Source organism: Girardinichthys multiradiatus, chromosome 21 (genome assembly GCF_021462225.1).
Source record: "Girardinichthys multiradiatus isolate DD_20200921_A chromosome 21, DD_fGirMul_XY1, whole genome shotgun sequence".
NCBI lineage: Eukaryota > Metazoa > Chordata > Actinopteri > Cyprinodontiformes > Goodeidae > Girardinichthys > Girardinichthys multiradiatus.
In genome coordinates this window covers 40042511-40059233 of record NC_061813.1, presented here as the reverse complement: position 1 = coordinate 40059233, position 16723 = coordinate 40042511, and the positions used below count along the sequence as shown (strand labels likewise).

The 16723-nt window shown below is 42.1% G+C and overlaps 1 protein-coding gene across 1 annotated transcript in view; it reads left to right on the top strand.

Annotated features, from left to right (window-relative positions):
• LOC124857900 (NLR family CARD domain-containing protein 3-like) overlaps positions 1-16723 on the top strand; it is a 213069-nt gene that overhangs the window by 16433 nt on the left and 179913 nt on the right. Inside the window, exon 3 of the mRNA XM_047349459.1 lies at positions 1680-1862. Within this exon, the coding sequence (XP_047205415.1) occupies positions 1680-1862 (183 nt within the window). The remainder of the gene's footprint in view (positions 1-1679; positions 1863-16723) is intronic.

Below are 16723 nucleotides of genomic sequence, written 5' to 3'. Positions count from 1 at the left end.
AGCGATGGAGGAGTTGAAATATCAGAACTTTTTTCTAAATTCGCGTCGCGTCAACCAATCAGGGACTGGATGTGGCTGTGATGTAGGGTGCAGGACCGCAGCGGAGAAGAAGCTGTTTTCGGTGTGCGGCAAGCCTGAGTTGTATGACTCAACTAACTAGCTGAGATTTATTTACTCACCGACAGGCGTTCAGCAGCGGGGATACAGCGCTGGTAGTTGGTGTCCCGGAGGCCGATTCGCCTCCCAACGCAGGACAGCAGATCTTCGAACTGGGTCCTGGATACACAGAAGTACCAATTAAATCGACCGTCATCCAGACACAGCTCCTGGAGTAGGTGGTGATACTCTCCGAACTGTTCCCGTCCCTGAAGAATCTGGTGAACCCAGGGACGTCGACGTCGGCGGAGTTTTTCGGCTCTCCACAGGGAAAACACCGTTATTATCCGTGAAATCCATGTTCGCCAAGTGCAGTTGAAACCAGCAAGAAGCAGATGGAAGCTCCTCCTATTTGATGGCGTGGCAAAGCGTTGCCGTTTGTTGCCTTTTGGCACGCGGAATGTCAAGCGAGCAAAAGCACACAAATGACGTGAAATATTTGCAGAATCTGCATTCGGTGTGAACGCACCATAACGGTAGTCTATCAACAGAAAGTGACCTTAGACATTAAAATTAATATGGGGGGGCTACTATGTTAATGTATTTATATCTTTCATAGTGCCACACATATATTATCTAATCAAACACATAGATACCAGAGGTCCACAACAGGCTGGACTTCAGGCTCTGCACAGTTCATTTAGAACACACTTCCTGTTGGAGAGAGAAATCAAGTATTTCAAGTCAAACGGGTCAAGTCCAAGTCAGGTCCCAAGTCTAAAGTCATTAAATCTGTGACTCAGTCTGACCTGAACCGGACCTCTGAGCTGGTCATTCTTCTCTCTATGATCACCAGTAGCTTCCTTCATTCAGCTCAGCGTCTTCATCAGTTTCTTCAGTCCCTTTGAGTCTCTGATGCTGCAGAGAAAACTGAGCTTTCCTTCACAGACTGATAGAAGATATGGAACATCTGACTGCAGCTGAAGGTCCTAGTTTTCCTCAGGAAAATGTTTGATGCTACTTGGTTGATGTTTGATCTTCACCATCTGCTCCAACATGTGATTGTTGAGATATTAGCTCCAATGATTTAATGTTTCTTCATCTTCTAGTGAAAATAACGTTTTAAACTCATGTTTATGGAGACCTTCTGTGTCTCCAGATTGTTCCTGCAGCAGACAGCAGTCAGAGCTCAACATGAAGAAACAGGGAGGTCTGCTAACAGGCAGCCAAGATGACTGCTGCTAAAACCTTCAGTGTTGATCTGTGAACATGAAGCCTGAGCCTCAGCTTCTCTGTTTGTCTCCATCACTGAGGTTAAATGGAGCTTTGAACAAAACCAGAGACACAGCAGCTGTACAGTAGAACCATGACCCAAATCATGATCACAACGAGATCCAGGATTAAACCAAGCCATTCCCTGAACCATGAACTGCAGAGGTTCTGTGTGTCAAACAGGATAATGATGTGAAGAGCAGATGTTCATCAGATGATGACATCACTGTTTAGTCATCATGTTTTAGTCTGTGTTTATCACAGATTGTCTGATTTAATTAGAACTGACTTTATTTTTTCTCTAATCACAGACTTGTTGGTTGTAAACTCTCAGCGACTGAGTGTGAAGTTGTGGCCTCGGCTCTGAAGTCCAACCCCCACCTGACTGAACTGGACATAAGTGAGATCTATGGAGGGGAAACCTTTGGAGAATCTCGACTGAAGCATCTGTTGGTGATACTGGAGAGTTCAATCTCTAAACTGAAGATCCTGAGGTGAGTTTTCTCTATTTATCTCAGTAGAATTATTCACTAATACTTTAATACTTATTTTAATCAATAATTATAATGTATTTGTTTTATAAACAACCTGCTGTCCAAATATCAGAAAACAATTTCTTAAAGTTTTTTTCCTTGTGAATTAATTATTTTCTTATTGCAGACCTTCTGAATATTGAACTTTGTTTTACAGATGTTGACACTTTAAAATGTTTATTTCTTGTTTCTTATTCACATCAAGAATGAAGTTTTGTTCCTCCAGAGTCCAGAGTTGTGCCAGAACCACATACAGAACCACAAACATGTTAAAATCATAATTACAATAATAAAATAGCATATAATAATTTACTGATGAAGAAAAAGCAAACACATAAAATATAAATTAAAAAAAGACGGTATCACCAGGTTCCACCCAGTCACCTATGTCATGAAGCTGCTGTTCTGTTGGAACGGGTCAGAGAGAACCCGTCCTCTTCAACCTGACAGCTGTCAGTCGGTTGGAGCCACGTCTCTGTGAGAAGAATAATGCTTCATCAGGAAGCTCATAAGAACCTTTAGTTCAAAGTTCCTCCATCTTGGTTCTGACCCGATATTATCAGTGGTGAAGGAGGCCCGTGTCCTCGCTGCAGCAAACGTTGTCTGATCCTCCTCTTCAGCCTCTCCTCTGACCCTGGTGTCCATCCTCTGTTAGGATGACTGAATGTCACCAGGTAGATGGACGGCCTTTAAATAATCAGCCACAACGTCTGGTTGTTGGTGATAGGCTGAGTGGTTGTCACGGCAACATGCAGTTATCTAGAAGCAGCTCTAATAGGAGAAGCTCCAACCAAGCCGCCCTCAGTACCATTAGTGGGTTAAGTTCTGGAGAACTTGATGACGGTCAGAAGGCAGAACAGCAGGTTCTAGACCAAGAACACAGAGTAAAGTTCTCCAAGTATTTACTCTCCCCACAGAAACCCTGAAGGAGGTTTAGAACAAAGCTCTAACCAGCGATTCTGATCGCTTCTACAACCTCTGACCCTGCCCAGGCCTTCTAATAAAGAAATAAAAAAAAGAAATGGGTTTTACTTGTGTCGTCTTCTTCCTGAGCGAGGGAATTCGAGTGAGGAAACGTGGGGTTGAGTTAATTGTGCGTCCACAATTAACTTCAGGGGAACGGTCAGTCTTTGTCATTCGGTCTTCTTGACAAAAAGGAAAAATATGATCTGACCATCAAAGTCGACTTCAAAATGAAACATGGTAGCGGTTCGTCTCTCCGAAGCTCCGTGTTCTCAGTTACGTGTTAACTCACGTCTTCGATCGGCAAAGTGAAATCTCTGGCCTTCTTAGTCCAAAAACTTCAGTTATGAATAGTTCGTTGTCCAACGAGAGAGAATGAATGAAACTCTTCACAGAGTTCTTCTCTTAAAGTGGTGCGCTTCAATCACCAGATCGGTTTCCAGCAGAAGGCGGCTTTTCAAACATGAGCGCCTCCTATATAGCATCCTGTGACGTCAGACTGGGGACGCCCAGTCATATCAGTCGCAATGCTCGATGGGATATGTAGGAGCGGGCTGTCCTGGGTACAAAATGGCCGATGCCATTGGAGGGGCACAGTGACGTCCAACACGTGCAGATAATCCAATACTCAGCAAACAAGTGGTCCAACATTCCCCCCTAGGTTCAAAGGGTGAGATGAAACGCAGTCTTTGAAGCTACTGGGACCATTCTGTCCTTTGCTGAGCAATCAGTGATCCGTGGCGAAGCAGAACAAAACGAAATTGTCTCTGTGTTACTCAAAACCTACGACTGGGCAGGATAGAGGTTAGCCTGGGCAGGACTAACTCTGACTAAACTCATCCCTTTCTACATTGTTCAATGAGACAAATACAGGACAATACATTCATATCATCATTACATTCTTTGGTCATCAGCTTTGGTAATCCTGAGACAAAATGAAACAATAACAGATATCGTACATATATATGTATATATAAAAATAAAAGGAACAAAACACAATCATGGTTCATAGCTTATTCATCCAACTTCTATTAGGCACTGGACCCTGGCTGTGTCGTTGGCAAAGGCGGTGCTATGAACCGTGGGGGAATGAATGTGAGGGAATCAATCCTGACCTGTAAACGCTTAACCTGCTGGTATGCGGTGTGTAATCTAAAACGAATGGTTAAAACAGGTTTAGGCTTAAACCATTGGCTCTTCCGGATGATGATGGGTTTTAATAGGACTCCTGTCTCTAAACTATCTAGATGTGGAAAGAGGGAGAAAAGAATAAACGAATTGCAGTATTTAGGCTATAAGCCAGGTGTGTTTGTGGAGGTTGCAAGGTGTCTGTCGTGGTGGACTTAGGATTTCTCTACTAAGTTCAGCAGAACTAGGTCAATGGGTATCTGTGCCTTGGTGGGACTGTCTACAGATGAACCAACCTCCTTTAACACGATTTTGCATGAAATCTCGGGCAGCATGGGTGTGTCCATTACATCATTCTTAAACACTTTTGTGAGGTCTGCTGTGCATACAGTGTTATGGAAAATTATCGTGTCAACTTACAGTCTAAGACTGTGTCCTAGAAGGTAGTTATATGTTTAACTGTTTCTGTTGAAGAAAGTTGTTAGTGATTAGTGCATGTTAGTGTGAGTTAATGAAACATGCACCTATTTAACTAGTCCTACGCACTAGTCTCTCCTTTCCCGGACATTGAGACAAGCTCTGTTCTTGGGGAGGAGAGTTCGATGTAGGACTTCATCTGGTTCAGCCAAAGAGCAGCAGCTGGGATGATGGTGTCAACCTTTTCTGACAAGCATCCAACCCACTTGATGAAGCTGCATGTCACAGTTAGGAGGAATTTGTTACCTCCTGTTAATTTTGGAGCTGGTTCGACCCAGTTGGTCTGAAGGTGGAACCAAGGTAATGTAACCCCCCTTCGCTGAAGCGGAGGTTTACTGGTTGGCTGGGATGGCTGAAACTGGCAGCAGGTTAAACATCCTTTGATGTAGACCTGGGTGTCGTGAGACCTTGGAGGCCAGTGCGCCATCTGCTGGAGGGTGTGGAGTGTGGCTTTGTAGCTCCTATGGCCCCCTACAGGAGAGTAATGGGCGTCGGATAACGTGACCCCCCTTTGGTCTGTTGGAACAATGTCCACAGCATGGGAGAGCTGTTTGATGCCAATCTGCACACTGGCTGTCTTGAGGAGAGGGCGGAGCCCGTCTACTAAAAGGAGTGTGTGGCTGTGTTGTGCCTCAGTTACAAAGGGGTCTTTTTGGCACAAACGGTCATACAGCTCTCTAATGGTTGACGGATGTCCCAGCCAGAATGCTAGTAGCACTTCTGGTATGAACATGGTTTCCAGGTGTACACCTTCCACCACTTTGGGGTTGTAAGTGCCCACACCTGGGTTCTTTAAAGAGCCAAGCAATGCATGACCGCCTCTGGCAGGAGTTTCCTGGATGGCTGGGTGCAGCTGTGTCTCGGAGGTGCACATGACCGGCTCTGATGAGGGCCTGAGAGGTCCTTCGGGCTCCTCTAAGCTGGTGACCTGATTGGTCACAACGAATCATTCGCTGCGTGCACCCCGTGGGTTTTGCACCTCCGCCTGGACCCAGAGTTGGTCCTGGTGGCAGTCAATGAGTGGGGCCAGCCTGTCCAGCAGGTCCTGGCCACCAAGACAAAGGTCTTTGTTTAATGTGCACCTATAGATGGGGTGCACCAGAGCCGTGTCTTCGGGTGTAATGTCCAGCTCCGCCCAATTAGTGATGCATGATCGGTTTTGGGTGCAGCTGGTGATACTTACATCACGAAATTCAGCCTGAAGTGGTTTACTGAGGGAGAGCATGGCTCTACTCGCCTCCTCAAACGAGACCGAGAACCACAGGCTGATCTCTGATCCTGTTTTAAAATGGAACCTCAGTTTGACCTGTCCTCCTATGCTGGTGAGATAGTGTAGGTAACCTATATGTTCATTATGGTTCAGTTTACCTAAGAACCTTGGAGCAATGATTTGTGGTGTTTCTCCTGGAGAAGTCCAAAGGGGTTCTTGGAGTTTCCCAGGTTTGTCTCCCCATCCGATCAGGTAGACTGATGGCTGTGGAGACTGGGTCAACGCCTAGTCATACTGACGGGAAGTTTGGGTCTGGTTTAACTAGGTCAGCTTCCTGTTTCAAGGGTTGTTGGGGCCTGGTGGCCTGACGCACCGCTTCCGTCACCATCTTACGCAAGGCCTCCTCCATCTCTTTCCCCATAATCCCTTCTGCGTGTCGGTTCCACCCTCTTCCATCAGGTTTACCTTTAGGCTTCACGTGATGGTCAGGTCGTCTGTTCGACCGGAAGTGGTCCGGCAACTTTGACTGTGGTTGGTATTCAGTACCACCCCCCCAGTCCAGCTGACCAAACCTATGTTGTTCCCTGAACCTGTTCTTCGCATAGGTTCTGGTTGAAGGCCTTTCCTGACCTTCTAATGCATGGCTGGTTCTTTCAGTCTGGACCTGTAAAACCCTAGCCTCGCTCTCCGATCCCTTGGTCGGGCGAGCACGTGTTTCCCAGGCCATCTGAGCATATTTGCGGATCTCTTGCATGCTCATGGCCTTGGTCCTGCAATACATAGTAACCTCGTATCGCACACTTTCATGAAGGTTGTGGAGGAACAGGGATTTAAAAGCATGTTCCTCCTCAATGCCTGGCGCATTGCGTCCTTGGAAGTAAACGGCTCTCAAGCGCCGGTAATACTCCCTGGGTGCTTCGCTTTTCTTTTGCTGGATCGCGAAAGCACCAAGTGTGGCTGAGGCCCGGTCCGTGTACACAGAATATTCCTCCCTTAAAGCTTCGCAAAGGGTTGAATAACGGTCTCGGACTGCGGGTGTCAGGCTCTCCATGAAAACATAGACGCTCCTGGACGTTGTCTTCCAGATGAGCTTCAGTTTCTCCCGTGCTGATGGGCAGTACAAATCTAGAAGACAGCGTTCCACTTCCCTAAGGTAATCATCAATGTTTGATTCTGCCTTATTAGGGTCGAAACGCTCTGTCTTTAGCAAGGGACTCAAGCTGGCGGGTGCGCAATCCCCTCTCAGGGATTGGTCCCGGCCCATCTGAGTCATCATCAGAGAGTTCACTCCGGCTGCACTCAGAGGGTATCGGTGCATCACGCCTCATCCTCGGAGGAGGCAGTGGATGCTGCTCCCGGTATAACTGTGGGCCCTGTGCTTCCCGGACTCGGGTCCTGGGCAGCGGTTGAGGGCGGTAGGAGCCACCTGAATCCCAGGGGCGGCACTCCTGTCGCCGTGGCGGAGGTGAGGGATCGTAGAGGACCGTACTGCGAGTCACGTTTGACGGCTGCTCGCATCTGAACCGTAAACTATTTACACCTGCTGGGTCCCCAGCTAGGTACCATTCATGGCTGCTGATTGTAGTGGGGTGGGGCACTGCACCACTGAACCTATTCTGACTACTTACCCCCGTTCTTACCTCGGTGGATGTCTGGGGAACCCCATGAGCCTGGAAAGGTAATCTCTGGAGAGCAGCTTCTACATCCTCCAGATCTGACCTGCAGGTTCTCTCAGGGTTTCGCAGGTGTGGCTCACCTCCAAAGGTTTCAACCTGTGAGGTGGGTTTCGGTTCGTCCCCCCATTTTTCCAGGGGGGGCGGGGTGGCATGGCTACCCTCTATTGCTTCCAATCTATTTCCCACTTCTGTTATTTCCCCTCGAAGGACATCCACAGTATCATTCAGCTCGAACTGCAGTTTAACGCGCTGGTCAACTTCCAACATTAACCTTCGCTGATACAACAGAGTGAGCTGTCCTAACACATCTGAGACACGTCTGTCCTTCGGTGGGTTTTTAATGACTTGGAGCAACTCCTGAATCCTGGCTTCACATTGCTCAATGCCATAATCATTGAGGCCTTTACGCTCCTCGGGGGACAACAGAATCAATGACCCAATCACCTCTTGTGCCTGCATTCCTATGGGGTCCTCCACCATACACACATCTCCAGCTGCAGTCTGGGATGTTCCCTCCATCTTTGGCCCAAAATGCACAATGCACGCACACAAACTGTTTATTTATGAACCACCACTAAAGAAATTAGCAGCAATTCAACAGGCTAAGCTATTCAGTGATTAACGATTGCTAAATTAATTAGCTGCACACAACAGGCTAAGCTGTTCAGTGATTAACGATTGCTAAATTAATTAGCTGCACACAACAGGCTAAGCTGTTCAGTGATTAGGGATTGCTAAACTTAATTAGCTGTACACAACAGGCTAAGCTGTTCAGTGATTAGGGATTGCTAAACTTAATTAGCTGCACACAACAGGCTAAGCTGTTCAGTGATTAGGGATTGCTAAATGTTAGGTATTATTTAGTCAACTCAGAGGTAAGAACGATACAGTCATAGTTACTTGTGACAAGGGTAGCCCACTTTGCAGTGAAACTACAAAGTTTTGACACCCTATCTCTTTATTTATATGCACAGTTCAACAGACAGTTCAGACAGGGTGTGTGTGTGTGTGAGACGGAAAGGAGGCTGGTTCACACAGAGATAACAATGATCTCACACACACAGGGAGGAAGGCATAGTGCAGGTGCCTTCCAACCCAAGGTTTTTACATGAGTGATAACAAGTTTTTGCACCCATCCAACAGTCCCTCCTTTTATCACAAGTAAAAACATTTAATATAAAAACGAGTAAGAAAAATACTTTGTATGAGCGAAAACCCACGGACGGTAAACAGATTATATTTTGTGGGAAAGACTCATACGGCCCCGCCGCCCTCGGCGACCATTAAAAGTTAAATGTTGATTAATACTTGAAATCATAAAAATAAAATAATGATACTTGAAATCATAAAAATAAAAGAATGATACTTGAAATCATAAAAATAAAAGAATGATACTTGAAATCATAAAAATAAAAGAATAATACTTGAAATCATAAAAATAAAAGAATAATACTTGAAATCATAAAAATAAAAGAATAATACTTGAAATCATAAAAATAAAAGAATAATACTTGAAATCATAAAAATAAAAGAATAATACTTGAAATCATAAAATTAAAAGAATAATACTTGAAATCATAAAAATAAAAGAATTAAAAAATCTGCCCTGTTTATGTCATCATTGTACTTTTTCTCATTTCACTTAAGCAACAACTTCTTTCGATTTTCTGCTGTAAGGTTATTTTATGAAATACAATGTATGAGTACACTCAGGCTTTTGATGTGATTTATTTACAACATGTCATCATAATCGTCCCCTTCATTTTCGTGCATTTCTACCTGGTTCAGTGTTGCATACGCCACCGTGAACAATACCAGAAATTCTGTAGGAATGGATGTGCGTCATGTTCTTCCGTCAGTGTTCTGAGATGGGTCCCGTCTGATGTCCATCTCTTCTGGTTCGGTATCACCTCCTGTGGATCCTGCTTTAGATAGAGAAAGAGTCCTGCTACCAGAATTAAGCTTAGGCTTATCAGTCCTGTCCACATGTTACAGAGAGCCATTTTATAATTGGGCGCAGATCAGCTGTTTTCTTCACCGGTTTGAGACGCTGGGCCATCTTTGAACCCGGACTTCCTCTGCTACCCCGTCGGTTGGTTTGGCTCCTGTAACGGCAAAACTGGCTTACAGTGGCTTTTATGGGTCCAGGAAGGCCTCTCTGCTATTTTCAGAACTGTGGGCGTTGTCAGGAGTATTTGAAACGGCCCTTTCCACCAAGGAGTGCTCCAATCCTTCCGGTGGAGTGTCTTAATCAGGACCAGGTCTCCAGGCCTCATTCTGTGGGATAGGAGCAGAGATTATCGGCAGACCACTGGACATTTGTTCTTCTTTTGTCTGCAACATTTTATTCATCCACTCAGCTAATGAAGGTTCCTGTTGTGCTTTCTCTATTTCATTCATGTCAGAGGGCAGAGAAAACGGTCTGCCATGTACTATTTCTTTGAGAATACAAATTCACATCAGCAACTTGGTGTCACGTGATCTCAGACTCAGAACACAGTGGGTGGAGTTATACAATGATGTACAGTAGGTGGCAAATGGAGTAAGACCGGTTTGATTTGGAGTTATTCTCATCCATAATTAACCAGGGATAGGCATTCGGGCCATGGCCTCCCTGTTTCTTCCATTGTTTTCCTTAATCTTTAACTGAAACCCTAATGCATTAGAACTTAGTTCTATTAATTTATTTACAAAATGAGTTCCATTATCTGACCTTATAATCTGTGGGATACCATATGTGGGGAAGAAATGTGTCACTAGGTTCATCTATTACAACTAGGCAATATTTCTTCCCCTGTGTTTGCAACAAATTATGCATGATCTGCAAAAATTCTTTGCATAGTCAGAAATATTTATAGTGTAGCATTAATGCTTTACCAGATGTGACATATTCCCCCCTTGACACGTGGGTCTTCCCAATGTGTCACTGTAGCCGCTGTGTTGTATAAATTTTTTGGGAGGATTGGTTTATCTTCTATCTGATAGATGTCATCTTTTCTCTGTGCTCCTCTCTTTAGCCAGGCCTTTATTTCTGTCTTGGTTGCTGACTGTTGGGCGTCTTTCAGCACGTCTGTGTCTATAAATAGCAGATCTGACATTTTCTCTTTAATAGGTTGAAATGAGTTAGTTCTGTCCCTGATGATGTTTTAAAACCTCTATTTTGCCAAATCTTAGCATGGTGATGTACTGATCCGAACACGTATTGGCTGTCTGTGTATATAGTAAGTATTTGTCCCTCATGTAATTCACATGCTCTTACTACAGCATATAATTCTGCTGTTTGGGCTGAGCATGTATTGGGAAGAGATTTAGCTTCTATTATCCTATCGATGGTTGTTACTGCATAACCAACTCTATTCTTTCCATATTCATCTTTAGATGCTGAGCCATCTACAAACACAACACATGAATCTGGTATAAGAGTTTGAGAAATGTCTTGTCTGGGTTTGGTGTCTTCTTCAACTTTTGCTTTCTAAGAATGTGGTTTTCCATCTTCTGCAGTAGGTATTAGAGTACTTGGATTTAAAGGGCACATCTTTTTAGAGTTATGTTTGGCTGTGATAATAATAGTGATGTCAGTGTGATATGTCTTGCATGTAGCGTCAGGTGCTTCTCTTAATATTCCTGACTTCAACATATCTTGTATTACTGGCTTAGTACCTTCTTCAGCTTCTGGCTTTAAGGGGTATTGACGGACTAATGGCCTTTTTTCAGATATTAGTTTAACCTTGTACGGTGGGAACCCCTTTATAAGCACTACATCAGTTGATGATTGGGACCATAGTTCAGGTGGGACAGCAGCTAGGGCAGGATGCATGTTGCTCTCTTTGCTCTCAGCTAAGCCCTGTATTTGTCCCTCTGCCTCATCTAAATGTATCCTTAGATGGACTTTGACTGTCCACGCCAGAATGAGCTTCCAGATTCCTGTAACTAGGATCCACCTTTGACAGTGTCAGTGCTGTTCCTGCAGAGGTTTAAAGCCTCTGTTTTTCCAAATTCTTCTTCTTATTTTTTATCATATTTTATAAAGTAAGTCCTTATTACATTTAAAAATGAGATCAATATTTTTGGTAGTTGCTATTATTATAAATAATGGTTGGTTTAGTTCTTATTAAAAATAAAAAATAAAAACTCACTCACTGATGAACACAAAAAATGAAGGGCATATTATATCTTATAATCTTAGTTTATCTTACCCAGTTTTATAGGTACAACATACACTTTCAGTCAGCTTTGTATTTAGTTCAAGTAACTAAAGTTTGTTTCAATTAACTAAAGTTTTCTCTATTTCAGTCCAGTCCAGTAATTCTGTTAAGGTTCATTTCATCTTATGTTAAGTTTGAGTCTAATTCAATCATTTTGAACCTGACTGGAAAAAGTCTAAACATCTGTTAAAATCTTTTTGTTTTACCATAGAGAACTGACCTAATATTATTATGGTAATGTTGAGGACTCTAATTTTTACATAACATGAAACAGACATTTATTTCACAAAAACAGAAAGTCAAATACAGACATTTGGCCACATGAAAGTTTAAATAACCTGTTTGTAAAAGAATTAGGAAAAATTGAAGACGGATCTATGAACTTTTCTATGGTTATCAGTATTTTCAGTAGAGGTAGAACCTTTGCCATCTTTAAATGATTTTTTGAAAAAGATTCTGGAAACCTTATTAAGATATAAATTTGGCAAAGATCATCAGAACATCAGACCTTTATTAGCGCTTTTAAAGTCCCTCAAAGATGCATTACAATGAAATCAGTCATTCCCATTCACACACATTCACACACATTCACACACTACTTACTTATTTCTCTGTCAGAGTAATTTTATTTGCAAAAATTTGAACATAATTTGACTTCTATTATTCTTAAAATGCACATTGTTTCCTCATAACCCCTTTTGTTTCCACAAGGTCTGTTTTGAATGCTTCAATTCTTTTTTTTATTCACCAAGAATCAATAAGGTGGTCTTAGTGGGGTTCACCTTAAAGGTGTTGTCTGTTGGGTGTCATGTTATCATTGTCAGGTCAGTGAGGTTCATAAGTCAGTCAGAACCTTGGTCATTTGTTCTGTGCTCATAATGTTTCATAGATTCAGCCTATGATTAGTCAGCAAAACGTCCACCTATAGGAGAAAAATTGATTGTTAATGAATGAGCTGCATTTCCTAGGAACACTGTCTTCCTCCTGGATGAGCATCACCTGTTGAAAAACTTTCATCATTGTTTGTTTCACATATTCAATCAGATCTTTATATTATACCAGTAGGTGAAGTTGTTAGTATCTCATGTAGACTGACATATACTGTTGCATTTGGAGAGGATCTCAGATTAAATAAACTTAGTTAGAGCTTCAATCCAGGTTCATTTTGTGTCTGCAGACTTTAGCCAATTTTTCTTTTCTTTTTTTTTTTTTTATACATAAAGAGCAAGATTCAAAACATTTTCAAAAGGCAGATTGTGGCAGAATGTAGACAAAACTGCTTATTGATTGACAAAATAACATTCAAGCACACAATCACCATATTAAAAGGCTCTACTTCTAGAGAATCACTAAACTCCTGAGGTCCGGTTTTGGCCCGCGGACCTTGAGTTTGACACATGCAGGGTAGAGTTACAATTTTTTCAGACCTTTCAGCAGAGACAGGCTTCTGCTGTTTGCAGAAGTTTTATCTTTGTTTTCAGGCAGCTGCATCTCTTTGTCAAGGTCGTTTCACAGAGCTGAAATTTAACTTCTCTCAAAGAGGAAAAATCAAGAATGCAAACAATCTGAGCCAAATATGGAATTATTTCCCTGTAAAATGAATCTTTTGCATTTTATCATGATATTGTTAGTAGTATAACACCATATAATGATTTTTAAAGCACCTGTTTCTCACTAATGCTTGCCTACAAAATCTTTTACTCTCAGATTACTTCTTTAACAACATTCTGTTCTCTCTTCTCTAGTCATTGTTCACTGGGTTGTCCAGTTGGACAGTTTCCATGTTGTCCACATTGTCACCTCCTCTTTTAACTTCTTTTACCACGTCCTCTAAAACCATCTCTTAGTCTTTATAATTTGGGGCTACCTTGGTATTCTAACCTGGGATGGGTGGCAGTCCGCCCCCCTTTATTTGTTTTCAGTTAAGCTGAAAGTTTTTTCCTGTGCTTTTCTTAAGGCCTCAGTATTATGGCTATGTCAGTTAAAAGCTGCTCTTATTGTTGTTTTTTTAATTCATCTTTTTGTTTTAATCTGTTTATCAACTGTGAGCACTCAGGGACTGAAAAGTCCCCTTTGAAATTATAACCTGGCAAGGTTTTTTATTGTCTCTTGAATCTTTTGAATGCATAATCTCCAGTTTAAGATCCCCGTGTAGTTTTAGGATTTCAGTGATAATTAAGTTACCTGAAAATCCGTATTTTTATGCCATCGTGTACATATTTCTGTTAAATCAGAGCTTTTTCTCTGTTCTTCCCCATTGTTCTTTGTTATTTTTCTCTTTTTAGTTTTCATTATTGCTAATTTTAGATCCCCTTTGTATCTAATTTGCCCAAAAACCCATGTTTTTTATTTTTTATTCCATCTATGACAGATCATACCTGCTCCTTTTACATAGTTCTCCATAAACTTTACCTCCCATTCTAAGTCAATTAGTTTACTTTGTTTCTTCCCCATTATGTTTTATGTTAGTTTAATTATAGTATAAATGTCCCAGATAAAAGGTCACTGGCATGAGACTTTAAGGAGAGGACATTAACACGGCCTTCTACTGCGACTAATTCGCAGCGGTGTTAATTTTCTGGAATGAAATCCGACCTGAATCTCCAAAGTCACCAGTACGTAGTTTTAATCTGGGCAAAAGAAAACACAGGACTAGCAGAATCCTGCTATGATTCTATTAAAATGCTTAGTCCTCCATATACACACAACACAGTCACACAGTTAGTTTCAGGTACCTTGTAATTTTTCTAAGTTAACTTGGTGTTATTTTATGAGCTCAATTTACTCCGTTCTTTTTACTTGTATAGCGCTTATTCTATTCCCTCGCAGGGGAATAACCCTTAGTCGTTTTATTTGGCCCCCTTCTTGGCGGGGCCCTACCTTAATTTGTCACTATTCCTTTCACGGTGGAATAAAACCATCCCAATGCAGCGTCCTTACCGGCGACGCACTACCAACGACTTTTAAGTACTTTTCTTCTTTTATTTATATAGCGCTTACTCTATTCCCTCTCAGGAGAATAATCCTCAGTCGTTTTCTTTAATCCCCTTCACGGCGGGATTGTACCAAATTTGTCACTATTCCTTTCACGGTGGAATAAAACCATTCGAATGCAGCGTCCTTACCGGCGACGCACTACCAACGACTGTTAAGTACTTTTCCTATGAACTGTATTTTAAAACTGTCTCACCTCGGAGTTGACTTCTTGGTGACTCTTTGGACCCTGTGAGAGTCACCCCGTGCAGAGGAAGGCAATAACCCACTGGCCAGGTGTGAATTCACACACACCGGGACTTTCAGCCACTCCGGCTAAAGGAGGCTGTGCAGCGGTGCTTCGCTCGACGTCAGGCTTCCCCCACGGATCCCAGAGTCACTGTTAAAGCAAAGAGAAATAAGGTTATTGAATTACTCCGGCTCGAAGGACCAATAAATGTTAGGTATTATTTAGTCAACTCAGAGGTAAGAACGATACAGTCATAGTTACTTGTGACAAGGGTAGCCCACTTTGCAGTGAAACTACAAAGTTTTGACACCCTATCTCTTTATTTATATGCACAGTTCAACAGACAGTTCAGACAGGGTGTATGTGTGTGAGACGGAAAGGAGGCTGGTTCACACAGAGATAACAATGATCTCACACACACAGGGAGGAAGGCATAGTGCAGGTGCCTTCCAACCCAAGGTTTTTACATGAGTGATAACAAGTTTTTGCACCCATCCAACACTAAACTTAATTAGCTGCTCACAACAGGCTAAGCTATTCAGCTAGCTGTCTGATTCATACCTGTCTCTTCCAGGTGTATGGGTTTGCTTAAAATGGGCACACAGGTTTGACCGTTCAAACTGTGGTTTACCCAAGTCTATGCTTTAATGGGGTTAATCAAGCAAACATGCAAAAAAAAAAGGGGAAAAAGGGAAATCATTTTTAGAAATAACCCAGAAACCAAGTTCAAAATAAAATTTTAAAAATGGGAAAACGAAACTAAACATTCAATGCTGTTCTTAGCTTCAAATAAATGTAAGTGATCTCTAATATGAATCACATACCTTCCTGTTAGACAACTAAGTTAGTTTTATGAGTCAGGTCAAAACATGCTTCACACACTAAAACCCAGCAAAAATGCTTAAATTTTTTCAAAAGTGGTAATGAATGATCTGTAACTTCAACTTTCAACTTTAAGTTATGCCCTTTTGATCATAGGTGATGGAATAATCTGCCTGTGTTAATGAATTGAGTGATTCAAAAAAACAAATCCAAGTAGGAAATGCAATTCGCACTAGTGACCACCAGATGGTACTGAGTGCAGGTCTGCGGTTTGGGAAATCCAGCTGCAATCTGTAATCTATTAAATGGCCACCAGATGTAGGTGTTGTTCTCTAACTGACTGTGAGAATGTTGGTCACAACTGTAATTACGCCCAGCGGACACTGGGGGCAGGTCTGCTGCTTATTAGCACTGGTTTTTACAGCTGCAGCAGCAGGCTGGCGACTGGAAATTAACTTTAACTTTCCACAAGTTAAACCAACTTTCACCTTGCATCCACAACAAACACCTCTGAAAGCTAATGTTATCCTTTGCAGTAGAACTGAGCACAACCTAATCGAAATCCCCTAATTCACAAACGTTCTGCGCGAAACTCAAGTCTCCCAATAAACGTCTAGTTAACGGAGATCACAACTGTTCATTCTGTGCAACAGTGATTTGATGTCTGTCTTTTTAAGGCCCGTCAAAGGGACGCCATATGTTGGGAGTATGATTATTGATTGAATAATCTTGATCAATAATTATAATTACAAATCATAATCTGACAAAATCAATTTCCTAACCATAAATCCTCATTTACGAATCGAGACCAGAGATGTTTCTGGTGTTGTAATTGTGGCTCAACGCCTCTGACAATTACAACCGTTAAATACTCAGTAATAATTGATAACTATTGCTGGAGATGTCACTGTTTAATCGACCGTTTCTGCCGAAACGTGTGGAACCTGAACCTTATTTTGACTGACACATCACTTTTTGCACACAATGAAACACAAAACGCTCTCTCTTTATCTATGTGAATATTTATTAATTTTCACCTACTCAACATGCAAAATTCTACATACACAGGGGTAAACACATCTAAATAAGCAAAATCAACAAACGGTAGTGGGTATGTA